The sequence below is a fragment of the Rhamphochromis sp. 'chilingali' genome (assembly GCF_963969265.1).
Source record: "Rhamphochromis sp. 'chilingali' genome assembly, chromosome: 3".
Classification (NCBI taxonomy): Eukaryota; Metazoa; Chordata; class Actinopteri; order Cichliformes; family Cichlidae; genus Rhamphochromis; species Rhamphochromis sp. 'chilingali'.
Window position 1 is genome coordinate 7004045 of NC_137931.1, and position 26570 is coordinate 7030614.

The 26570-nt window shown below is 44.0% G+C and overlaps 1 protein-coding gene across 12 annotated transcripts in view; it reads right to left on the reverse strand.

Annotated features, from left to right (window-relative positions):
- Window positions 1–26570, reverse strand: part of LOC308393187 (mitogen-activated protein kinase kinase kinase kinase 4-like) — a 38793-nt gene that overhangs the window by 6058 nt on the left and 6165 nt on the right. The window contains exons 3-23 of one of the 12 annotated variants that reach the window (XM_080876736.1): window positions 15909–15965; window positions 12650–12775; window positions 12354–12464; window positions 12165–12255; window positions 11420–11550; window positions 11258–11312; window positions 11093–11171; window positions 10169–10344; window positions 10011–10083; window positions 9692–9902; window positions 9424–9579; window positions 9108–9194; window positions 7488–7946; window positions 6508–6660; window positions 4584–4856; window positions 3913–4013; window positions 3334–3461; window positions 3000–3094; window positions 1337–1515; window positions 1115–1223; window positions 515–820 (exon numbers count right to left, since the gene is read on the reverse strand). In XM_080876736.1, the coding sequence (XP_080732862.1) occupies window positions 515–820; window positions 1115–1223; window positions 1337–1515; window positions 3000–3094; window positions 3334–3461; window positions 3913–4013; window positions 4584–4856; window positions 6508–6660; window positions 7488–7946; window positions 9108–9194; window positions 9424–9579; window positions 9692–9902; window positions 10011–10083; window positions 10169–10344; window positions 11093–11171; window positions 11258–11312; window positions 11420–11550; window positions 12165–12255; window positions 12354–12464; window positions 12650–12775; window positions 15909–15965 (3156 nt within the window). Of the gene's footprint in view, window positions 1–514; window positions 821–1114; window positions 1245–1336; window positions 1516–2999; window positions 3095–3321; window positions 3462–3912; window positions 4014–4583; window positions 4857–6507; window positions 6661–7487; window positions 7947–9107; window positions 9195–9423; window positions 9580–9691; window positions 9903–10010; window positions 10084–10168; window positions 10345–11092; window positions 11172–11257; window positions 11313–11419; window positions 11551–12164; window positions 12256–12353; window positions 12465–12649; window positions 12776–15908; window positions 15966–26570 lie in introns of all 12 variants that reach the window. The other 11 variants (XM_080876734.1, XM_080876735.1, XM_080876730.1 and 8 more) reach the window with 11 other exon arrangements.

A 26570-nucleotide genomic window follows, 5' to 3' on the forward strand; every position in this document is an offset into this window, starting at 1 on the left:
AGAGGAGAAGAAAAAAAGCTGCTCTTAATGAAGCACAGACACACAAGGATACTCCACCACCCAAGACGCAAGTTGCTTGCAAGGTAGTGCTGCTCTATAAATGGGACATTTATCTTAGAAATATTCATACAAATCCCAAGAAGCTCGGGCTTTAGTTTCCTGCATGTTATGAGCACGTTGCGCCACAAGGAGGCGCCAGTGTTAGCACAGTGTAATGCAGTGAGGTGCGGGAGGGGAAAGGAGGTTGCAGCAGCTCAGAAGATTCAAACCAGCTGAGTGAAGAGTGAGCAGAGAAGAGGAAGTGTGAAGCCAGCAGGACATGGAGGAGGAGAGGATGCAGGGCAGGCAACCCAGGAATGGACAGCTGACGTGTACAGACCGAGATGGAGGTTTGCATTTTATAGCCGTCACAATAAACCTGATACCATTTTTTTAAGCTATACAAAAAGTCTGCACATTTTTTCTACTGCCCACTCCTCAGCTGTTTGCCCTTAGTTGTGTGATGGGGACATACCTCTATGGCAGTGAGCTCGTCCAAAGAGATCTGTGGGGATACTGCAGGACTGGCATGGCTAGATGATGAGGGTAAGGAGGAGGAGGTAGTGGTGGTGGAAGAGGAGGAGGAGGAGAAGGAAGGGATGGTTGTGGAAGAGGAAGTGGAATGATGGCTCTGCTGGATAAGGTCTGGTAGGTGGTGTATGCGGCCCGGAAAGCCGTTTTTCTCTAGCGGGCCGCGACCAGGGGGTTGGGGTTGGCCGTGGCCAGCCGAGGAAGGGGAGGAAGATGAGAGAGTGACCAACCGCTTTATGTCAGCTGTGCTCTGGAAGCAAGAACAGGCACACTTGGGCTCAAGCAAGCAGGTGGGAAAGAAGGTGGAGCTGTGTGTCTGGCTGCTAGCCTGCTGCTTGGTGTAGCAACCTGACATATTAAGATTATTCATCTTCAAATGTGAAAGCCTATGAAATGGCATGATCATATGCAGGAACAACGAAGAAATTGTGGAGAATGAGTAGTTAAAACAACACTGACGCTGGACAGAGAAAATTCTAAACTACATTCCTAATCAGCACCACCAATCGGTCAAAATCAGGCACCACCGGCCCGTCCTTCTTACCTGTCTGATGACCAGTGTGCCATCCTTGGAGGGTGTGGTTGCCTGTTCGCTTTCCGAGTCTTCGACCAGCATGGTTTTAGCAGACTCCGTCTCGCCGTTACTCACTCTCCTGCGGAAGCCATGGGGATATCTGATGTCCCATAACCAGACCAGAGTTAAACCAGCAGTCATGCAGATAAGCCATGCAGCACTGATTAATAAAAGAGGCATCAGGTGTATTACCCAGCTTTGGAGTCCTCGGCCCCTGAGGTGGACTCTTCTCCTGCCTCCTGGTCCACCTCTTCCTCGTCCTCCTCGTCGGTCGTGCCCGACTCGTCACTGGAGGAGGAGTAGTCTGTGACCTTGTGAGGAGGTCGCACATCGTCGACTGCGCGCAGCTCCTTGGCGAGCGCTGTCAGGTCCTGAAAGCAGCAGCGAAGGTTTTAGACGCGCTGACAGGTCAACCTGCGAGCTCAGGTCCATTTCTCCGCTTTGGTGCAAGTTGCATTCGGCCTGAAGCAACGGCGCTAAGACCACTAAGGTGGTCCCATTTCTGGATGGCCCTGTTTGGTTCATACTAATGAATTTTTAGTTGGCTTAGATTTTTCAGCACAAAAAGAAATTGCACCAAAGAGGACAAACACTCCAAGTTTAAAAACTCCCTCCATAACAGAGGTTGCCCAGACAACGCATCAATATGATAGACTGAGCACACAAAGTGGACCCATTGTGCCTTTTGGCTGAATGATGTCATAGGGTGCACAGATACCCTCCCCCCCACCCATTATCTTCATCTAAGGCACACAGAAGCTCCACCCACCTACTGTTCAAACATCCTGCTTAGGGAGGAGCAGCCAATCAGAAGAAAGCTGGCTTTAAAAGGGAGAACAGCTAAAAGTACAAAGCTACACTGGCAGACTTCAAGACTACAAATATTGAGTCTGAAATGAGCAGACTAGGTCCACTTTAAATAAAAAGGCACAACAGGAAATCGTACTGTAGAAAGTCTGAAATCTGAATCCCTCCTTGGTTCAAGGAACTGTTTGTGTTTCTATTTCGTCTCTTTCACTTGTGGGTACAAACCTGTACCGTCTTTTTCCATCTTTTAAACAACCTTCATGTAGTCTGACCTCTAGGAAACAGTGAAGTAAGCAGCATGTTGTATGGGGGAATGTCAGATTACTAAAGAGCCTCTTTCTGTGGCCTAAATGAGTGTTTCACCTCGTCCTCCTTAACATGTTTGTCCTCTTCATTTTCCCTCGCCCCTTTGTCATAATATAGTCGCATAAGCTTGTAAAAAGAGCAAGAAAAAGAGGGGGGGGGGGGGGGGGGGGTATACTTCCGTGCTTCCAAGCCACAGTTTATCCACAAACACAAACAGGTGATCGCGAGCCATTCTGACAAGTACAAGGGAACACAGGAGGGGCGTGTTTGCATTCAAATGTGGTTGCATTCAAATCTAGGAGCAGGAAGCTGCGGCGCAGGGTTAACCCTCCTTTTGTCTTGTGCATTTTTCTTGAGAGAAAGCAAAAAAAAAAAAAAAAAGTGGAGGCGTATGGAAAGGTGCCAGGGGACGGTAAAGGCAGAAATAAAATAGTGAGCCAATCTCCACAAAAGGAGCAAATGCCTTTTATCTGAAATCTTTATCATGTAATGCCATGAGCAATGCATGAGCAATGGTGCAGGCATAGCAGAGGTGAGATTATGTAATCTCAGTTAATAGGCTTACCACATCACCCTAAGCAAGGCACCCCACCCAAACAATCAGGAAGCATTGGATTCACGTAAGGTTCCCACACCAGGTGGTTGGATAATTGGAGCAGTGGAAAATAGAGCAAAGTGGGGAAAAACTGTTTTCACCTATTCATTTTCAAGTTTAACAGCACTCGAGTAACAGTGGACTTACAGCTGGTCGAGTGGGCCTGGCGACGTTCTTTTCATCCTGTTTCTTGGAAACGTTTTCAGGCCGCTGGAGAGGCGATCCTTCAGATTTGGAGGAAGCTTTGTGGAAATGAAAGGAAATGGCGTTAGTGAGGGGAGACCGAAGAGAGCTGGATGTGCAAAGGCGCTTTAATTGGCAAAAAAAAAAAAAAAAAAAAAAAAAAAAAACTTATTTAAGCACAAGCTCAGAGGATGGCATTTGAGCCAGATTTGTATAATTATGGTAATAATCCTAATCTGCTAATAAGCAGTCGGTAGGGTTAGTGAGATGTAGCCGAGTACAGTACCAGGGGACTCACAGCGTGGCCTGAAACGGTCCCCAGGACTGGCCTGGGAGCTGGAGTTGGAGGAGCCGGACGAGCTGCCGCTGCCTGGCCGGGACTGCAGCTTCTCCACTCGATCCCACAGCGGACGCTGCTCCACGTTACTGTGACGAGGAAGAACAAGCACATGGAAACAAACCCAACTCCACTGTCAGTTTATCATGTGATATGTTAACATTTTGTCCCTACCCTCCCTGCGCTTTTCAGGATACGCTACATATATTTTTGTGATTTTGAGCGTACTTGGATTAGTGGGAGTTTACATCACCGCAAAATCAAAGCACATTTTTTTGCATTTTATATGCAAACATAAACAACTTATAAATATTAATCTGCAATATTATAAGCAGTCATAATATTATGTCTTAATAATCTGTCTATTCTACCATTTGTTTTTATTTTCTGAAACTCTCTATTCTGAGAGGCACCCCTATGTAGGGGAGGGGTTACTGTTTTGTCTTTTACAACTTTTAACAGTGTGAGCATGTGAGCAGCTCTCTTAGACCACATCCACATAATCCAAAAGTAAGACACGCCTGAGGTCTCTTTACTCACCTGCCTGCGTTCCTCTGTCCGCCCTGATTGCTGGGCTGTGAAGGCAGAGGGGACTCTCTACGTGACAGTACAGGAGACCTGGATGTTGTCCTCACCGGTACCTGGGAGACAAGTATTTGATGATCATCACAAATCAATATGTTCCTAAAAACAATCACCTAATAGGAAAACAGTGTCATCAAACAAGAGAGCTTATCCTCTGGTTCAGGCTCATGCTAATTCAGTGAGCATACATTGGGATTTGAAGCTGAAGGGGAAATCAGCCAAGAATTTAAAAACTGTCCTAGTTTGACCACTGAAACAGAGATAATCTTAGGGCGTAGCTGAACACAGCGGAGCAGAGAACAGAACACCCCCACAACACAATGAGAGCGATTTAGATTAGAGGAATGTGCGGTTTTATTTCTCATTCATGATTTTGAATATGAGCGATGGGGTAATCTGTCGGCCCAGAAATTCAAAGTTGCTCTGATTCATTTGAATACGCCCTCACAGCAGTTTTAAGTGTTAACAAGTGAGACTAGACGCAGCAAGGCAGACGCACACAGCCAGGAGGAGGCTGAACAGCATGCTACGTAAAAGTGGATGAGAGGAAGTGAGCGATGGAGGAGAGATTTGAAGGCTGGGTGTGGGAGGAGGGGGGAGAAGGCAGCCGTCCCCCGGCACCTTACCTTGGGAGGGACCTCCTCGCTGCTGGCCTGATGTTCAAGCCTAGCCTGAGGGTGGTGGAGGGGAGGTTGGGGTTGGGGATCTGTGCGTGCAGGCGATGGGTGGTGGTGGTGGTGATGGTGGGGGTCCTGGGAGCGCAGGTGGAGTTGTGCAAAGCTAGAGGCCACACCGCCGGACTCGCTGAAGGACTGAGAGCGGGCAACCACGGGTGGAGGAGGAGGAGAGGGGGCAGCGCTGTTGCTGCTCTTTAGGGCAGCCAGGTGAGACCACTGGACCTTTTTGGGAGTCAGGAAGAGGAAGAGCAGGGGGGAGGGGGTGAAACAAGCAGACAACACAGTGAGACATGAGGGAAGATGCGTGTGGCTTTTTACATAATGTACACATGCACACGGCAGACAGCACAACACGAAACAATGACTGACTTTTTCACTCCTACAGTCGGCGTTTTGTTTTTTTACAGGAATCAACCATTTGAAGAAAGAGGAGCCTGTGTCGGTGTGATAAATATGACGCTTCTGTTTCAAAAGTGTCATTCCAAATTACACATTACAATTTCTGAGCTTTAAAAAAGGTTCAAAGGCAGATTATGTTGCAATCAGCCTATCCCAGCTGTTCTGCTGAGTAACATACACAAGTAGTGCATTTTGCAGAAGTCTGCTGCAAGCAGAGCATCTAATTGCTTTTGCAATAAGCCACTGTCGTCAGTACTTGTTTTATATTCATGTTGTGAACCCACAATTAGATTTTTTATGTGCAAAGTCTCTTTACTGAGGAAGAGAAAAATGAAAAACAAAAAACAAAAACACTTTTCTTCACAAAAATCCTCAAAGTGAAGAAAAGCTTCTTTCAAATTTATTAAAAATAAAAAAACAAATGTAACAGATTTTTACTCCTCAGACACACAAACATGAGTTTAAGCAAAGTTAAGCTGAATTCTGCTTACAAACAAAAAACCCACAAATCTGGTCCATGTCTCCCCCCCCTTCCCCCCCAAAGATTGCAAAGTGCAGCAGATTTACTGAAGAGGTTACGGCTGCTATATGGCTGTTATTCTCCTCTAATTTAGTGTTGATTCGACAGAAATTGAACTGTCAGCGTGTGCTGGAGTTTTTTTAAACCCTCACTCTGAAAAGGTGATGAGGCTAAGTGTCTCACTCCCAAGTGTCTTAGCCACAGAGTCCAAGGTTGGTCATGCAGTTTTGCAGCCGTTATGATAAATTGGAGTTCAGTTTCCCCCCCCACTCTTCTCAAGTGGAAATATCAAAGAGTTCAGGAGGTTAAGTGGCAAAACTGTCCCATTTCTCTGTTGATCTGTTCTTGAATTGTTCTGTGATTGTGAGCTTAGTCTGTAAAAGGTACATATTCTCCCACAAATACCACTACACCCATCTCTGTATGGGCATTCTTGTAGGAAAAAGATGACGCCATAGAGCGGCCCAAGAGAAATCATGAATATGTTCAGTATATTCAGCAAAAAGGCTGCGCTGAGCGTGCAAAAAGGATTTCAGGAGGGTAAATTATAGCTCTATTTGCTCATTTGAAAGAAAAACATAAAACAAAGGCGAGAAATAAAATTATTGGCTTTTTAGCACTGGCGGAGGCAGTGATTGATGAACTCATTCACTATATCAGGAGCCTGTCATGTTTTTTTAAAACTACTCAGACTGCTGACTGAAGTGCTTATGACTTATTGTGAGTCTCAACAGTAGGACAAAAATAATACCCAGGGAAATCAAAAAAGGTGAACAGTCTAAAGCCACAGTTCAAACACACATTCTGCCCAGCCTCACCTTCTCCTATTTTTTATTTTATTTTTTTCTTTATTTGAAGTGGGCTAAATGTCTGAGAAAACTGACACAAATCCAGTGCAGCGACAGAATGAAGGAGGAGGAGGAAAGGCTAGGGAGCAGCGGAGGAAGGAGTTACCTGAGGCTCCATGGGTCGGTGCATGGCAGATGCGTCGGACGAAGAGCCGCCGTTGGAGAACGGTTCAGAGGAGCGGGGAGGCAGAGGGGGCTGCTTGGGAGGAGGGGCGGCCTGAGGGGAGCCCTGAATGTTCTTACGGTAGCGCTCGTCGGCCTGAGATGGAGGAATTGTAGAGGGTGGGGGGAAAAAAGGGATGAGTATCAGGGAAAAATTGATCTTGTGGTCTCTTGGGAAACTTTTACATTTAACCAACAACGATCAGCAACATACAGCTGGTGACAACGATATTAAACATGCTTGAAGCCAACTGTGGGCAGCCATACAGACACAGATACATGTGCAGACGTAGGAGGAGAGGGACTCTTTCAAACATCCCAGGATTTAAGTATGCAGTGGGGGGAAAAGATCGCAGTTAATGACGCAGGCCGGAGACACTGCTTCGGTGCCCCTGCGTGTTAGTTTGGGCCTCAGTCATCCACATGCAGTGGCCCAGTCCACACACAGAGTCGACACAGCCACACTGAAGAATTTATCAGACTGGATGTCAAAAGACAAAGAGGAATCCCTGAAAGCTTCTTTATTCTAACTCTCCTAGACCTTAAATATATTTCTCTCTCGTTCAGCCAGCTCGAAATTTAAATTAAGATGACAATGTCCTGATGGATGACGAGCAACAGTGCAAGTGAGAGGAAGAGCAAAGAGACAGCGGAGGAGAGCAGGTTGTTTTATTCAGGACACAAAAAGGTCGGTTGTGAGCCCGTGGTTCTCCCTGGACCCCCTACTTCTTTCCTTCAAAAGGATGACTGTCTGAGAGCCCCGGCACTGTAACATGTTAGTTGTTGCTTTGGACCAGAACACCCACAACAGGCAAGTACGTGGGGAGGAAAACAATCCTTTATCATCATAACCACTGAGGCTGTGTGAAAGCAAGCAAGAAGAGGAAGGTGGAAAGAACAGGCAGAGCCGAGGAGGAGGTTCACCTCTCTGATAGGCTGAGGAGGTTGACTGACAGGCTCGCTGTCGGGCTCCGAGCTTTCTGTCTGAGGAGGGTTAGAGTCAGAGGGGGTTTCAGTCTGAAGGGAGCTGGGGGAGTTTGAGACCCGGCTCAAACTCTCATCAGTCCTCTCCTGCCCTGTTGCCTGGGATTTACTGCTGTCTGCAGGGATCGTCTGAGGGGCTCTGGAGGATTCACAGGCGCCCCTCGCTACAGAGACGGCAGAGTTGAGGACCTGAGCTTGTGGGAGTGTGGCGAGGGCTCTGTCAGGGGGCAGAGTGGCAGCCTGTGGCGGCTTACTATGGTCTGATGGGAGTTTTGTTTTGTCGCCAGGTTGCTGCTTGGAGTCGTGCTGCAGGGACAGCAGGTACGCCTGCTCCTGCTGCAGGCGCTTGTGGAGACGCTCGGCTTTGCGCTGCTCCTCGAGCTCCCGCCACTTGAACTCCTGTCGCAGAGCGTAGGGTTGGTTCAGGGTGGAGAGAAGAGGCAGCGGCCATGTTTGGCCCAACAAGTCTTTACAGAGGCAGACTATGATGGTGATCGTCGTCTCTTTAATCTTTCTTTTGACTCTTAGTCATGTTTGACTTGTGCTGTGCACACAAAACAAACTTGTCTCTTCGAATCATAATTACTATTAAACACGTGAAAGAACAATTTCTTCACATTTCTCTGCAGTGTAAACGACTCAAACACCTATTTAAAAATAAAGCCGCGCTGTGGAGCATTTCCTGATGACATCCACATGTCCGTCCATCATGCATCTGTGTGTTTCAAGGGTGGAGAAGGGCGGGGTGGGTGGGGCAAAAGAGCAAAACCCCACTCCCTACCTGGAGACACTCATACGCTTTGACATATTTAGCTATACCACTGATCCACTGCCATTCCTTACAGTTTTTACATCACCCATTCACGATGTGCAGAGGACAGACTTGCAAAAAGCTTAGAATGTCTTCCAATTTAAAACAAAATATCCTTAAAGTTAAAAAGTCACATTTGTTATTGATAAATGATAAACAATCGTATGCAAATACTGTAAAAGTTAAAATCTAAAATATTTTTCCTGTTTGTTTTTTAACCTTTTTTTATCATAGTGAGCTAGAATAACTGAACTTCTTTTAGCTGCTCTCTTTCCAGGTCACCACAGTGGATCATCTGCCTCCCCCCGTCTCCAATGCATACCTCCACCTGGTCCCTACTCTCACTACATCATCGCATCTGCAAACATTACAGTCCAAGACATCACCATCACTAAATATGAAAGTGATCAGGGTTGATTCCTGGTGTAAGTGGGCTACAATGACTCAACAGCACCTTTAAATGAAAGGAAGAAAGGAGAGGAAAACAAAAATCCGGACCCTATTCACCTTTGGCTCCGCCTTACTGTCCTGGTCAAACTTCAGTACATATAATATCCAAGCAACTCAATGCCTAACTCCTGAGAATTTCATGCATTTAAAAAAAAAAAAGTCAGTAAAATGCATTAAATCAAAAGCTGTAATCCTGGAGATATAAATAGATTTATAAGTCATTTTCATATCTTGGAGGTTATGGAGGTGAAAGGACATTGTGATATAATAAGAAGGCTGAGTGTTTGTGTGCGACTGACCAGCAGCATGGCCTGCTCACGGAGCAGCTGCTCCTGGAGCATCTCGAGGTGTCTCTGCTCCTCTTCCAGCTGGCGCCTGATGTACTCCTGTCAGCAGGAAAGAAAACCCATCAAGGCTGCGCATGTCTCTTTAAATAAGCACAACCCTAAAAATCCATCTTAAAACAGATAAGAGGGATGTTTTGGCTTTGCTGCGCTACGATAAATACATCAAGTAACCCCTGAGCTTCATGTCTTCATTTTACAGAACCAACACACCAATTCACTTTGTGTTTCGCTGGCTTTAACTGCAGTAAAAGTAATTTCAGAAACAGACCTGCTCACGATCGTTCCTTCTCTTCTCGTCCTGCCGGCGTTCCTCCTCCTCTTTACGTCTACGATCCATCTCCTCCATACGCCTCTTTTCTTCTTGCTCGCGACGACGCTGCTCGCGCTCCTGTTGCCTCCTCATCTCCCGTTCGCGTCGCTGTTGCTGTGGGGGTATTTGTTGGGGGGGGGGGGGGGGCAAATAAATTAAAAACAGGGTAAAAACTTCCCGAAAAACAGCACAACAAACGACACAACGAGTCGAAACAAAACCCTACCTCCTCTAACCGCCTTCTCTGCTCCTTCTGTTGCTCGATACGTTTCTGCCTCTCTGCCAGTAGTTGGCGCTTGTACTCCTCTTGCTCCCGGAGTTGCTGCTCCTGGAGGAGCTGCTGGTGACGGAGCGCCTCTGACCTCTCCTTGTTCTCCTGCTGCAGGCGGATGAAGTCACGCCGTAGAGTAGATTCACCTGGCACGTTGACAATTGAGCTGTATCGGTGTAAGAAAGAGACAAAAGGTTGGAGCTTTGTGAAACGCCTCCACCTGAGCAGGTGCACTTGTTTCCTTTCAGGGAAACGCTACAGGTGTAGAACATACCTGGGCTCTCCTTCTTGCTCAGGAGGATCCTCTTCCTCCTCCTCACTGCCACTGTACTCATATTCCGTCTCATCTGCACAAGGACAAAAACCAGTCACTCACAGCTTATGCATCCTACACTTTTCCAGCCTTTCATGATAATCGAGAAGCACACGCACCTTTCTCGCCCCTCTTTTTCTTCGTCCGGTCGATGTGGTCTTTGAGCTGTATGCGGACCTGCCGCTCGTTGGGCTGGTCTCGGATGAAGGGGTGCTTCAGCAGCTGCTCTGTTGGTGGGCGCTGCGTGTAATTCTTCACGAGGCAGCTCTCGATGAAACTGAAGAACTTTTTGGACCTGTGAGCGAGTTGGGGGAGAGAAACAACACAAGGCTGAGAGAGCGAATCAGAAACAGAAGTATTTCAGCCATGCAACGAGAAAGTGAAGCAGACATTTTTGCAAACGCCCCACGACTCCTAACAGCGCTCCCTCCCCTTCACCAGACACTCGCCAGCGCAACAAAAACTGAGGTTTATGCACACAGACGAGCAGCATCGAACCTTTCATTACATATACTCCACGAAAACTGAAAAACGCTACACGCTGGAGTGAAATTATTATCACAACTGCACCTGCTGCCGAGAACCGTCAGATTCACTTGCGACAGCAGCAAATCAAACCGATATTTTATGAAACAGGGGTGGAGTATAAAATAAAACAGCGATTTCTGTTTGAAGACAAATGTAAAACGAGAGCCAGTTCATTAGAGCGTTCGAGCTCTGAGATGTTTCTGCAGTGCAGTCCAGAGCAGCGATCCAGTGTGTTTGTGCGAGTGCCAGGAGAGCCTGAGCCTGCCAGAGCAGGTGTACCACAGATGTTCGAGTCAGCAGCAGAGCACTAAGGGAAAGCTGAGCTCTTAGATTTAAGTCTCTGTAGCTGCCTGGGCTAAGGTCTGACATAAAACAAAATGCACATAAAAAGAACAGAAGGAAATCTGTGCATAAAATATCTCAGAGTAAATGTGTCAGGATTTTGCAGGGTAGCGAGGCGATTATATAGGACAGATACGTAAACAGTAAAAACGTCCTTTCCGGGTGGTGCTCACCATTTTTTAGATTTCAGCCGAGGAGGAGGATTTCTTGGAATGAGGAAGAGTGCACGCATGGGGTGCATGTCGCAAAGAGCTGAAAGAAGCGGTGCAAAAAAGTTAAAGATTCAAGAGGATTAAAAGATCAAGAAAAAACAAATGATAAGAGAAACAGGCACTCACGGGGCGCTCCTTCAGCCATTTCAATAGCCGTGATACCGCAGGACCACAGATCACTCTGCGAGAGAAGAAAACGCCCAATAAGAAAGCCATTCACAAGAATAATGCGCCTCCGCGGTTACAGGAAGTCAGGTTTTGAACGCTCGACACGTTGGGGAATCTTACTCGGTAATCATATGTTGCATCTGGGTTCTCGTCACAAGCGATGACTTCTGGGGCCATCCAGTAAGGTGTCCCAATGAAGGTGTTTCTCCTTCCAACTGTCCGATCCAGCTGAGCACTCACGCCAAAATCCACTGGAGAGATAAGGAGCGGAGACAGTCAGTTAAACGCTGTACGATCATCTTCAAAGACTCGATTTCAAGAAAGAGAAACGGGCCGCTGGAAAATAGCTTTCAGCCTTCTTACACACAAGCAATCTTTTCAATGGTAGATGTAGCTATTACTGGCTAGCTTGGTTAGCAAGCTGCATCTGTAATTCACCGTAGCTGGCAAAATCTAGACTTAAAACAAAATGTGCAAACTTGACAACTTAAACTGTTTTAAGCACCACTGAATGGGAACCATTAACTATAGATACATTTAAATCTTACTGGAATTCATGATATTGAGCTATATTAAAATCTACACCACTGGTTAAAATTGTCTTTGGCACCGTTCAGTACACATGTTTATAACTACTATAAAGTTTGGTATTTTAACATGCCCGTTTATAAAAATTGATTCTTTTGCCTGCCTCAAGTGGCCACCTGAGAAACTAGTTCGTCCGAAACTGTGGAGGTGGGCACTTTATAGATGTTTTAGAGTCTTGTGTTGCATGGCAAGAACAAGTGAGAATCTCTAAGTTAAAGTTGACACTGACATTTATTGGATCAAAAGGTATCAAAGATATGAAAACTCAGTCACTCACCTAGTTTAACTTCAGCATTCTCCGTCAATAACACATTCTGGCCTTTGATGTCACGGTGGATGACGTGGTGGGCGTGTAAGTGGGCGAGACCCTGAGGAGGGTAGAGGAGATGCAATATTAGTGAAAGAAGGTAGAGAAGAGAAATGAGGAGAAGAGAGGGGAAAAAAGAGGGCGGGGGAATGTGCTCACTCTGAGGATCTCTCTGGAGATGTAGGCAATCCAGTCTTCCTTCAGCTGGTTCCCCTTTGTGTTCTTCACTAGGTCTGTGATGGAACCAGCACCACAGAACTCCATCACCAACTGCAAAACAGACAAAGTCAATGAAAAAAAATATATATTAAAATTAAAATACGCCTAGTTCTGGAACGTTAATAAAAAAGGAAGGCTAGTAAAAGAAGTGAGCATCAGCGCTACAGTCTTTAGATTTTTTTATTTTTTTTTATTTTTATTTTTTTAAATGTCTTCACTGGATTTGAGGGGCTTACCCATAGCTGGTCATCGTGTCCCGGAGGGCTCTTCTTAATGAAAGCACCATAGTAGGTGGCTATGTTTCTGTGGTGGGAATACTTCTTCAGCATATTGATCTCCAGTTTAATTTCCTCTTCTTCATCCTAGACAAGCAAACAAACACAGGTGCACATTAAAAGAGGGCGTTTGGCCTTGCCCCAAAAAAATCTTTATGATGTGGCGTGTAGGCTCCTTTTAACCATAACCTGACCTCGAGTAACGTTTCATTTCACAAATAAATCAATTCACTTCCACACTTTGTGTCACAGCAAGTGTCGAGACGCGTGACAGCTCCCTGGTGCAACATCGCTGCAGCCTTTTCATGCAGCACGAGCGAGGAATGAGTCCTTTGTTTATGGATTACTGTTGCATGAATGATTTGCATTGTACGTTAGACACATCAGATAAACCTACAACAACAACAACCAGCGGCTATTATCCACAGAGCTGGAAAGAAAGCTCTGCCATGAACCTTCACCTGGAGAAAAAAAATAAATTATTACTTAATGGGTGTAGGATTACTTAAGGGAAGAGCAGGAACAGGAAATGGGCGCCTTTAAAATTTAAACGTAACCTAAAGGGAACTCTGAGGGATTAACGCGAAAGAGCTAAATCAAACTAGCAGATGTAGTGATCACGCAGCGTTTAATCTCTGCTGCAAACGACCTTTAGTTGCAGATAGCGGGAGCAAACCTGCCGCCATCGCTTCTTCACAAAAAGGTCAGAACTAGCTGAAGTGCAAACTCCCCACTTGCACCCTGTAGCAACTTGACACAGATTAACAGTGATGCACTAATTGAACACATGCATAGATCAGCCTGCAAGTGGTTTGCTTTATGGTTACATGGCCTATTATTTACAAAGTAGAGTGAGAGGAGTGGGGGGACAAGAGTACAAAGGTGGGGGTGGTTGCACAAAATTACCACTGCATAATGCAGTGTGTGCACGCTTCAGATATTTGTATATCCTGTCATTTCCATTATTAGCATTCTGCACCAAAATGTGTTACAGCCGATTTAAAGGTGATGCTGTGTGTGCATGTTACTACGCTGGATGGTGTGAGTGCATCGCACACAGCAAAATGGCAGTTGGCCGTCTTTACAGGCAGCCACGCTGCTGCTGCATGACTCGTTTGAGTTGACGTAAGCCTTTCTGTTGTGCGCATCCCCCTCCACCACCCCATCCTCCTCTGACCCTCCCTTCCCCGTGTACCCCCTCTCTGCTACGCAGCTGCTGGATTATCACACTCCCGACTGTGAAAGCCTCTCTGCCACGAGTCACATGGCGACTGAGTGGGAGAGACAATCATATGGTGATGCGTGTCGGAGAGAGAGAGGCAAAGGCGAGCAATACGTCAGCGCACGACGCACACACATAAGATGCTGTGGCACTAGGCCACACCCAGTATTCCTAATTTATGCTTGAAGATAAGATCTTTAGAAAGTGTAACTCAAGGATTTAACAAAGAGGAAACTCCAGCCGAGTTTCCTCTCATGTCTTAAAACATCTTTAAATCTCCAGGGGTGAAACCCCCCCCCCCCCCCCCCAAGACAAAACAGTTAGCCATGTTCTTTGTCTTTGATAGCCTGGTAATACATTTTCACAAATTAAAATCCAGTACAGTGTTTGCTAAAGTGTAACTGCTGGATCCCAAATTGCAGAAACATCCTTGGCCTTATGTCAAGAAGCGCTGCACATTCAAGGAGTAGAAATCCTTTTAATTTAACAGAAAACAGCACGTCAAAATGGAAAAGCATCCGTTTTTTAAGCTCGTGGCCTGTATAGCTGCAGAAAAGAGGACTTGTTTGGATTTGAGAATGTGGGTCACAGTGACCCTGCACAGAACCTCTGTGCCTGCAGATGAGCTCAACAGCCAGGACGTCAAGCGCGACACGGGCCAGCTGAAACATAACAAGCAGAAAAATAGCTGACAGATCTAACTGAAGCTCCGTAATTGAATATTTCAGCCGTACGGTCATAACAGATCAAACTGAGTCATTATTTGAGCACCGTTTGAAGCCTACTAATTAACTCAGTCAAACTGACTTAAAAATCACTGTGTGAGGTCCACCAGTTAGTGAGCTTTGGCACTTTAATAGCAATGGGAGTGCACAGTCATTCGTTTGTGCGCAGGTAATAAAAACCAGGCTTAATCTCAGAATGATTTATGTCATGATAGAAGCAAGGGAAGATAGCAGAGCAGGCTAAACCTAATAACAGTCACTGTAATGCACTAAATACAGCCAAAGTCACACATAAACAGACTGAAGACAGACGTTAAAAGGGCCACCAGTGAAAAACAAAACACAAAAATACAGTCAAGCAGGTTTTAGGTGAAGTGGACACCTGCTTCTCGTGATGAGTGACTCCCTGTTCTCAGTGAGTGACTAGACGTCTGAAAAGGCACACCTAGTGTTTCACACACATCAGGAAACAGCTGGTCCATTCTCTCCCACACGATAACAAGTCAGTCGAGAGTGTAACTCTGACTCATTGTGACGTAAGCGCGCGTGAGGGGTGGCAAAAAGGCATGTCAGGGCACACGAGCTGCATTACCAGTTCCTGTTGAGCTTCTGATGAGGACTGTGTGACGGTAGGATAGAAACATGTTGCATCCACAAAGCAGTAAACGTGTCCTGACACCGGTGAAAATTCAGCTCGTGGCTGTCGGCTGTGATCCCCTCTGAGGAAGATGATGAACACTAGGCTGTTGCGCGCGACACGTTCAAACTGGGCTCCAGGATGGGTCCGGCATTTTACGCCCATGTTGCTTTCATCATAACCAACACAGTGTGGGTGGTTAGCCCTGCTGGTCTTCGCTGCTCCCCTCAAACCTTCTGCCTTGCGTTTCTGCATGTGTGCATATGTGGTTGTTTCTCATCTGCAGATGGGACCTCCCACAGCTGAGGGCAGCACGCTTGCTGCTAAATGACAAAGCTACCTAAAAAAAAAATCTAATTAAAATTAAGCAGTATCCTGTTGCCTCTACTCCTTCCCTGCTGCTGTTTATTAGTGAAGACAACTCATTACAGAGCGGGGCTTTTTCTCCTCTGCAACCTCTAAATATTCAGACGTAAGTTCCAGAGGAATGTGTGCAGATTTTTATGTTAACCAGACTCGAGTATAATTACATTTCACCACAAGAGCATTTTTAGCACACCAATGATAATCCATTATGTTGCGCCAAATCTATCTTTTTGATTTAAAAGTATATGTAGGGTGACATTTAAGGCTTACCTCTGTGACATCCATGACCTTGATGGCAGCCAGCTGTCCAGTCTTGACATGTCGTCCCTGCAAAGACAACAAACAAAAGCATATGAGCATTCAAGCACATGGCAAAGGTCACTGTGGTCTTATCAAGTATGCTGTACATTGCTATTTAAATTGTTTTTTTTTAAAAGGAAAAAAAAAAAGCTTTAGTTATAGCCAATATACTCATTCAAAACAGGTGGTGAACTGGTTTATAAATTAACTGGTGTATCCACATTTGGTGACAGGTGGCTCTTTGGTTGTCCAAATATGGTCACATCCATTTTCCAAAACGCAAAGGATACAAAGACTACTCGTTTGAGGCCTTAACAAGATTAAAAAGGTCAAGTCAGTCCATTTATTAGGTTATTTAATAGAGGAAAAAAACAGATAAACATACTAATGGTATAAGTGTGTAACTGAACAAACTGATGCATTCTCATAATGCATCAATTAACAAAACATTTGCCTGCTCCAATGTGTTAAAAATATATTGGAGCAGGCATCAGTTTATGGAAGTCACCGTGTTGTAATGCCATCTTGAATACAGAGGCCGAGATGGACATTGTTGCACATAATCTCAATTTAGTTATGTGGCTAGAGAGAGCAGCGCGCCAAAGGTGGAAGTGAAGAGAGCTTCTTGGCATTTGTGTACCATGGAGGCAAATTTTAATTCACATTTGCATCTCCAAACTCAATGTATGAACAATCATAACTTAGTTTTATCATTCAAGAAGAGGTCTCCTTCACCAAAGAAGCAAAAACGAATAGAAAAGAGAATATGACTGGCTCTGGATAAAATGCCATCCTCAGACATCATCTCCTGAACTGAAGTCAGCAGCAGCTGGTTATAAGTTAACATTATGCTAGCTAATGTTAGGTTCAAGTATCCTAAAAATATCAGTTTCTCTCTAATAAACACTAACGCCAGCCAACAGCATAAACAACAGCGGGTCTTACTGACAGGATATCCTCAACAACTCACCTCAGGATCGCTGTCAGAAGCGAGCTTGTTTGACTTGTATCAGACTCGTTTTGTTAAGTTTTACAGGTTCCTTCAGAGTAAACAAACAGACACGAGGTAAACAGCAGCCTGACAGCCTACACTCACTACAAATACTAGAGGTGGGAATCACCATACATCCCACGATACGATATTATTGCAATTTTTAAAAATATTTTGCGATATTCAGATTCTGTACATAAAGGTAAACTTTATCAATATTCATTTTATCTAATATCAAAGTCTCGCACTCAGTCCTCCTCTCATTTCAGTCAGTTTTATTGTTGACAAACTGAACGGTTTGCATTACAGTCTAGTCCAACTTAACTGAATGCAACCATCTGGTACAATTATAGCTATTCTGAACTACGCAATTTATGAAACCTATGCAGCTCCTTCAGCAACTGAAGAATTTGAAAGTAAATTAAAACAAAATATAATTTTACATTAAATAAAAAAGTTTTAAACTTAATTAAAATAAAACATGTCTTAAATTAAAATAAGTAAACTGTCATGTTTATTGCTGCCAAAAAAAAAAGTTAAACACATTTGGACAGTGAAGGAATGTCAGGATTCTTGCTCAGAAAAAGGATCAACATGCTCTGAAGTAGGGGTGGGTTTTTATAATCGATTCATCGATTAAAATCGATTCTGGCTTGGATAACGTAAAATCGATTCATTAAAATCCTGAATCGATTTTTTAATATAAATTTATTTTGTCCGAAATGCCAGAATCTCTGGTGAAAGATCACAAAATTTCAAGAACCACCAAACAGTAAATGAGAGCAGGTACAGGGCTTCTTCACATAGACTTAAACACAGGGCGTGACCCGCGGATCAGAATCAGTTAGATGTCGCCTTTCTCACAGTCGGGGCTGAAAGTGAAAGCCGACAGCTCGCTGATCCGGGTCCGCGCTTTGTGTTCACGCCCTTTATGCGCTGATTCTAAGGCTGTTAGTTTGATCTCTCTCCAAACAATATTGACCGAACCAGCAGCAAAAGAAGATCCAAACGCTTCACATAAACATCGTCATGAATTCACTCTTTTACTGTTTTGCTTCCATTGCGATGCGCAGCTCTCTCTCTCTCCCTCTCTCTTTCTCTCTCTCGAACAGTTTTGCTTTCTTCATTATTCGCTTGCTTGTTACGCACAAGTCTACTGTTGCTTACAGCGCTGTCAGCCGCTGTTTTTTTCCCTTTTACATTCTTCCGAAAAGAAAACCTCAGTTCTGCTGTTCAATACTGAACAAATTTAAACTTTTTAAAATTATTCAAAATGCAAAATGCAAAACGCCGTGTCTCTAATAAAACCGCTGTAACGTCAGAGGTAATGTTCATTAATTAATGGTTTTCTTTCGTTTTTGATGTACTGCAGAATATTTTTTATAAAATCCCAGGCCAGGAAAATCACCTACATGTTTTTCTGTGTTTTATCTTCAGCTACTTTGACACAAAGGCATCTGCTGTGATGCTCACAGCTTGGATAAAGTCTTGCGAGTGTCAGCTTCCTTTTTATAGATACAAAAATATGTAAATGTACTGATCTGAATTATATTTCTGACTGTCAAAATTTCCCAGATTTAAATTGAATCGAATCGAATTAAATCGAATCGTGGATCGAATCGATTCGGGACCTTGTGAATCGGAATTGAATCGATTCTAGAAATCAGTGACGATACCCAGCCCTACTCTGAAGTCAGAGCACAGAAACCTTTTTTGTAACAAAATATCGATTTCTGCTGTCCCTGTATCGATACATTATTAGCAAACAAAATATCACGATACTACACAGTATCGATTTTCCCCCCACCCCTAACAGATACCATAGCCAGGACTATGCGCTTGAATTGGGAGGGCAAAAAGTAACAAAGTTAACTGCAATCTGCAGTCTGACATCTAGTGGAGATATTTTACACACTGTAACTTTAAAGCCATTAAACGAGTAGTCCACAACTCACTGCATGTCCTCCGTTATACAGTCTTTGCTATTTTCATACATAACACAATGACTTATTTAAAAAAAATATATAGAAAATAAAAAAAATTCCTGAGTTGCAACCCCAATACAAGCACTTCAATTACTGTATCTAATTAAATTACATGTTTGACCGCCATTTTTACCATATATTTCACACGGGAACTGAGATCAAGAGTTGGATTGTTCCTATCAAAGAAAGCAGTTTCAAGTCTTTTGTATCCCACAGCCCATGTAAAACTATGATATACACAGCACCAAACAGAAACATGCGATTCCCAAGCCATGAAGCCCCGACATTCCCAGACTTCTCTGCTCTCCTAGCACCCTACTGCCACTCCTTACATAAACAAAGGGACCAAAATAGTGGCCTCTCTACATCCCCCTCCCTCCCCTCAACCCTGAGACGAGATAAAACATGGGACATTTTTGGAAGCTGACCCACATGGGTATTCCCCTTCTCCACTGCAGTGATACTCTGTCTCTCTGCCTACCACTGCTGCAATGTACCGGACACACGTGTCAATTCACTGTACAGTCTTTGTGCATGGCTACAGAGAAAACGGCTTCTCACACACATATGTGCAGCCTCCCTGCCGACACCACCGTCGTCATCTTAGCCAGTGCATTCCATAGTCAATTGAAACTGTATGGATTATGACAATAAAAGCTATGCAGGCTTTGGGGCCCTCTGTTTTCACTGGGCAGGAGAGGTGGGGGCGATGAGAGGGACACTTTACAATGACTTTAATCCTCTCCACTTTGATCCCAGGGGTTGCCTCTGCAAAAACAACAGAGGCTGACATTGTAGCCGTCACCTCCTCGTGCACATGCAGTCTGTTTTGCTAGTTTACAGGTGCAGCCGAGGAACTCCGCAGTCATCCTCATGCCTCATGTGCACTGAAAAAGTCGACATTAAATGATTATGATTTTTGAGTCAAACATAATTAACTGAATCTTAGATTGTATTATTGTTAAATCTTTATGTAGTTAATACTTGTTTAAAGCTTCTTAAAAACAAAGAGTTTCTGGGAAAACCTGACAGGCATTTTTCTCCATTTTCAGACCAAATGACTAATTGGTTCATTGAGAAATGACTGGGAGATTAATCAGTGTACTATTGTGATAGTTACCACCTTATTATAATGGAAACAATAAAAATTTATCCATCCTGTGACTTCAGTAACATATTAGTCAGCTAATTGAGAAATGAGCCAAACATGCACTGGGTCCCTGGATGTCTACAGGAAGATTTCACTGCGTGAGTCACGAACTTTGTTTCTAACTACCGACCACAAACAAGACCAACACTGAAAAGGAGCAGAAAGGAGAAAAATAATCAAGACCGTCTTTGTGTTTTGGCTCTTCTGCAGCCCCTCTCCCATTAGCATTAGAGCTCACTCTCAAAGACAACTTGTTGGATCCAACGCTGTGACGCTTTCATCCAGGGGATGAAAAAAATAAATAATAATAATAATAAATCTGATGCTATTTGGATTTTCCACAAAGACCATCCGCATAATTGCGGGATACATTCAACTCAATAACAACGCAGTTAATCTCCCTCGTTGGCTGTTAATAAATTAAAGCTGTTAATTCGTACAGTTTTACAGTTGACAGTGCCTTGATGAATGTGTACAAAACTATGACAGCCAAGCTAAAATGTCTGCTTACATGGATGATTTAAAGTTATGTAGTTTGGAGTAGATAGCAGAGGTGCCAATCCCCACCCCACAATTCCCTTTCTGTTAACCTAAAAGTCTTCCTAGTCGTATAAATCCAAGTTTTTTTTCCAGCTTCTGGGAGGGTTATCTAAGCCACAAGGTTATTGCATTTTGATACCACAACACAACTGGGTTACACATCATTAGCACATGAGCAATGAGAGGAGTGCTTGGTTTACAGTCAAGCTCCAAGTTTTGACTTTATCCTCTTACAACATGCACTTATTGTGAAAACACTTTGGGGTTAAACATTATGTTGCACAAGTAAACAGAAATGAATCAGCACATATGAAAATAAACAGGCTTTCAGAAAAAGAAAAAAAAAAAAAAAGGATGTCACCAAATCTATGCAACAGATCCTAAAACTACTCTTCTTAATCTGGGGTATTCTTACAAGCACTGTCAAAAAATAAGCTCTAAGAACTGGTCTAGCAAGAGCTTAGCAGGCACTTAGCCATACCAAGTGCAGCTTGTAGACATGTTCAAACTCCAACCTGTTCTGAGTCAACTCATCACATGGCGACACTTCGTCAGGAGTCTTACGTGTCAAGATTTAAAGCACTGGGTACCCTTTCAGCACCATTTTCAACATGCAGGTTAGTCCATTTGACGTTAATAGGTCCCTAAATGCAGCGGTAAATAAGGTCTGCCGGGGTATTGTCACTTTCAGTGGATGGAGCAAAGAAAATTCTGCAGGCTTGCTACATATGAGATTTTGCCAGAAGTCTGAAGAGTATTTTTCTACTGTGAAAGAGTGAAAGACATCCCACAAAGATTAAAAAATAAATAAAATAATTACCAGGCGGGACATCTTTTTGTTTCGAGGTGAGCGATTAACGTCATCAGTGAGTGTCCTAACTGTTAACGCCAACTTTGATCCGCTGTTATTTAGACTTACTTGGCAATGAAAGTTTTTTGTTTGTTTTTTTTTTTACTTTTCCCTAGAGCTGGGCGATAGAACGATAACGATATGTATCGCGATATAACTTTTACTCGATAGAGAAATTAAGCTATCGCGATAGACCTCGCCGCTCTTGTCCTCTTTAAAAAAAATTAAAAAAAAAAAAAAAAAGGTCAGCCAATCCAAATTAAGTAGCGCAGAGCCGAACCAATCACAGCCGCAGCGTCACGTCGCGTGACTTGTTATGTACAGCACAAGTGCCAAGCCGCACGTGTGTTTGTTTGGGAAGCAGCCAGCGGGTAATGGAGCCAGCGCGTAATGGAGGAAATGAGTGTGCCGACTAGAAAAATCAACCGAGCGTGACCGAAGAGAAAACAGATGATGGTTCCAACGCCGGAGAGATTGTCGAATGGAAGAGCCATAGAAGTTCCGTAGTGTGAAGGTATTTCGGCTATTTCAAGTCTGACAAAAAATAGAGTAGCGTGCACTGTAAATTGTGCCGAAAGCAAGTCTGGAAATACAATAAACTGGTGCATGCGTCACACTGTGCGCCACGTTATTGTTTCGCTGAAATGAATTTCTACAATACTGTTAATTCTACTCTCTGCAGTGTTTAAATGCTTACATATACACACAGTTACTGTCCCTCCACACATACGACTCGGTTCTGCTTCTATGCCCCAGCTTTGTTTACTTTTTCCCACCGAGGCTTCTAGACTTCTGATTGGCCAACATTTCTGCACGGTTAGGAATCTAGCGCCACCTGCTGCTTTGGCATGTTCATAGCAGCGTTTTCCTTCATTTCTGCCTTTATGTGTGGACGGGATTATTTTTAAAACGAAAACGGAAAATCTCCGTTTTCAAAAATACCCGTGTACGTGTGGACGTAGCCTCAGTCTCTGACTGGAAGCGCTAATTCATCATTCGGCTTTTGTCAGACTAAAGTAACTGTTACAACTGTTTGAAAAGCTAAGCTATACAACAAGGAGAGATTGAGAATTTCCTTTTAGTTCTCAGTTTATTTGATATTGACAAAAGTTAGTCAATTTTGTCTGTTCTTCTGTAAAACAAACTAAGATTAATTTTTAGAATTTATATTTTGTTTCTAAGTGGAATTGACAATTTAGTCTGTTTCGTTTGTTCTATTTTGAAACTTAAACGCTTTAGCGGCTGCCTTTTGTGTAGTTTGCAATATTTGCCTTTATCTATCTGAAAAAGTCTCATGTTCCTTAAGTACATCTACCCTGTTGAACTTATTATGGGAAATAAATATTTAAATAAAAACAAGCTGCTGATTATTTCACATTTTACTTGTGAGCAACGGCACATTTAAATCTTACAAATATAGTTATTTGGCTTATATCGTGATAGATATCGTTATCGCCTGAAATGAAAAAAACATATCGTGATATGAAAAAATCTCATATCGCCCAGCTCTACTTTTCCCTCATAAAGACGACATCTGATGACGTCGCCTGTACCCTTAAAGATAAGTTTTGACACCTCGGCGTATGTCAAAGACGTGGTTTGAAGACCATTAGAACCATTTCTGGGTATTCCCAAGGGTAGCTGCATAGGCAGAGACCACCCTCACCCACTTCTGATCCATACCCAGTCATTTTGGTCTATAAGCAAGCCTGAAATATGACAGAAACCACTCTGTACAGAAAAGCGCTTCAAAAGGTTACTCCCAGCAGTCTTTCAAGGGGTAAACCATTGAGTATGGGATGAGTTGGGAGTGAGTAAGTTTTACAAACTTGTGCAAATGCACAATCATCTGATATGTATAGAAGTATCACTCCCTTTAAAAATTTGTCACGGGGTTCCAAAAAGAAGGCAACAGAGACACTTCTGCTTAAGTTAAACCCAATTTTAGCAACAGACATCATAAACTGTTACATGCTGTCTGGTCTCTAATGCGCTCTGTGACAGTTTGCCTCATGTCTTCACAGCAGAACTGACTGACCACACGTCAACTTCCACTATTTTTTAATATCCCAAAGCTCCTACATAGGCTTGAAACTAGTCTTTAAACATGTCTTGTTTATAAATTTATAGTAATTAAATATATTAAGTAATTCCTAACTAATCAGACAGCCGGTGAGGCTCAAGTTATTTTATTGAATAAATCAATATTCAGCTGATCGGTTCCAATCAGTCATGCAGTAGAGCCCATGGTACAAAGCTGGGGATGGGAATCGACTTGGGTTGATCAGAGGAGGCCTGCAGCTAGGCACTGCAGGGCCCGTTGAAGTAGTCAGCTAGGTGTGGCTGTGGAGGGGTTATCTGAGGCACTCAGCTATCACTCAGCCCTCCCTGGCCTCCATCTCTACTCCTCCATCACAGCTCCTCTTAACCATGGCCAGATGAGTTCCTGGCAACCCTCCAGCTCAGCACTAAAACCACTGAATGACTTACTGCCTTCAGAGCCAAAGACATTAACTTAAAAATCTACCCTAAAACTAAATATGCTCCACTATAAGGGCTTCCATTAACAACGCTGTGGAGAAATCTCACTCAACACAAGAAACCCGATAAGGAAAGCTGCTTTAGAGCTGCCATAATGGGCTTTCCCGTTATTTCACAAGCCATGTGAAGAACACACACACACTTCACGCGCTGTCATAGTGTCTGCGATGTTTCACAATTACAGGTACGGCTCCGTTTGTTTTGGAGACTAATAAATCCAGCTGAAGATCAGTGTTGGGAAAGCAGTGATTCATGTTTTTTTGGGTGGATTTTCACTTGACAGAAATGAGCGGCAATGCTCAGCAGTGTTGTTAGCGGTCCGCCTACAGAGCCAGTACGGACAAAGGGGGAGTACTGGTTTCCACAAGACTGACCTGAACCTCTGCCTCCCTGCATATTTCGCATTAAAGTAAGATCGACCTGGGAACCCATCAGCTAGCCTGCTGACCAGACCTTGAGAGATCCAGCGACGACAGAAAATAACCATTAGCGATGCAAAGTAGGCGGGTCTCAAGTTAAAATTAACATTGAAGTAAGCAATTCAAGTGACTACCAATGAGAGTAAGTTAATTTGTATATGATGGGGTGGTAAAAGCATTACTTATTTTGTCTTTTGTTCTGGTCTCTGTCAAGATGGCGGCAGACACTCACTGTTGTACCTCTCTCTTGAGGTCCTCTCTGTCAACTCAAAATTTTTGGACAGTACTGCCTTTCTCACCCAGACCTATGTATACTAACAGTATTCCCTATTCCCATTGGTAGTACCTTGAAGGGGGGTTAGGGGGCTCCTTTTGAATCCAAAGCTTTGAATGGCCATTCATCCATTTCTACTGCTTATCCAGGTTCGGGTCACACAAGTAGAAGCTCAGACTTCCCTCTCCCCAGCCACATCTTTCAGCTCATCCAGGAGGGCACACCAAGTCCAAAGCCGGCTGAGAAATGGTTTGCCCCGGTGCATCCTCCTGGTATGAGATACCCGCAAACACCTCACCCAGGAACCATCATAGTCAGATGCCCGAACTTCCTCAACCGGCTCCTTTCAATGTGGAGGAGCAGCAGGTCTACTCCGAGTCCTTGACCCACCTCCTCATCCTACCTCTAAGGTAAAGCTCAGCCACACTTTGTAGGAAACTCATTTCCAGTGCATGTATCCACAACCTCATTCTTTCAGTCACTACCCGGAGCCCATGATCATAGTTTGAATGGTAACTCGACAGCGTCGCTTTTACGCTCAGCTCTCTCTTCACCAGAACAGATCAGTACGGCGTCCGCCTGGATTGTCCACTTGCACTGGGAGTACCAGCCAATTTCCAGGCCTTCCATTAGAAGCTGCCTGTTCTCAGATTTCCTCTTCTGCCAGTAATTGTTTACGAATGCAGATCCATTTTTAAATTGTGAGCAGTCATTGGTTGTCTGATGCATTTCAGCAAACAACATCGCTGGTACTTGAATGTAGCCACAGCCTGCTCGTTGATGCCCTGGCTGATCGTTATTAGACTACAAATGGAAGCCAGAAAGCTTCTGCTGCCAAAAATAGTGCATCTTTCCTACAAATCCTGCATATTCATATCTAGAATCTGTTTATTCTGATCAAGCAAAGCAATTAGTTTCACACAGGCTGGCTTTATAACCAGGTCAAACTTCTGCTACTTGCCAAAAAGATAAAAATGGCTCCACCTTCCATTGCACAACCTAGTGCTGAAATTGAGCGACATGCTCTCTAATTAGCCATGCGGGTGCAAAACAAACTTGGTTTCACATTATTAGTTCACACAGTGAGGGAAGAGAGAGAACTGCTTGCAGTGGTAGTTTAGTGCTTTTAAAAGGCTACCCATGTTAAGACCGAGGAGATGGATGACCTCAGTCTTTGCTCAAGTCATGAGAAGCTCTAAGGTGACATCTGAACCAGCAGAGTGAGCAGGTGGGCAGACAAAAGTCAGAGCCTCCATGTACCTTTCACACATATATTAAGACTTCTGCCTGCAGATAAATTCCAGGGAAAAAATGATCCATCAGCCGTTAGAAGCAGCACATGACATGTAAGGCTGTGAGCTGCCTGTGCTTCTCCGGGCTCTGCTGCTGCATACCAGCACACTGACCCAATTCTCACACAGAGACACACAAAGCCTCGGCCCTGCTGCCTCCGAGCCCAGCTCTCCCCAGAGAAGCACGGATGGAAGTGGCACAGAAAGAGATGAGAAAGCAGAGAGGGGAGTGCGCGAGCGAAGGGATGAGGAGGGAAAGCCGGGAGATGGAAAAGGTGAAAAGGAATGCGCAGAGAAGAGGAGCAAAAACACAGAAAGCTGAGTAATGGTCTGAAACAAGAGGCCAGTTGATGTGACAGGACAAGTATTGATCACTGCTGCAGCAAAGGCTTAAAAACGCATTGCCTGTACATTTCGACAACACTAAAGATGTGAAAGCACCGAAGACTAAGGCTGCAAATGACAGCTCTGTTTCTCTTCACCTGCCAATATGCAGTTTTCACACAGTGAAGTGTCCTAGTGAAGGTTTTATATAAGCGTCAACTGAATGTGGGATGACTGGGAGCCATTAAGAAGTTAAAATAAAAAAA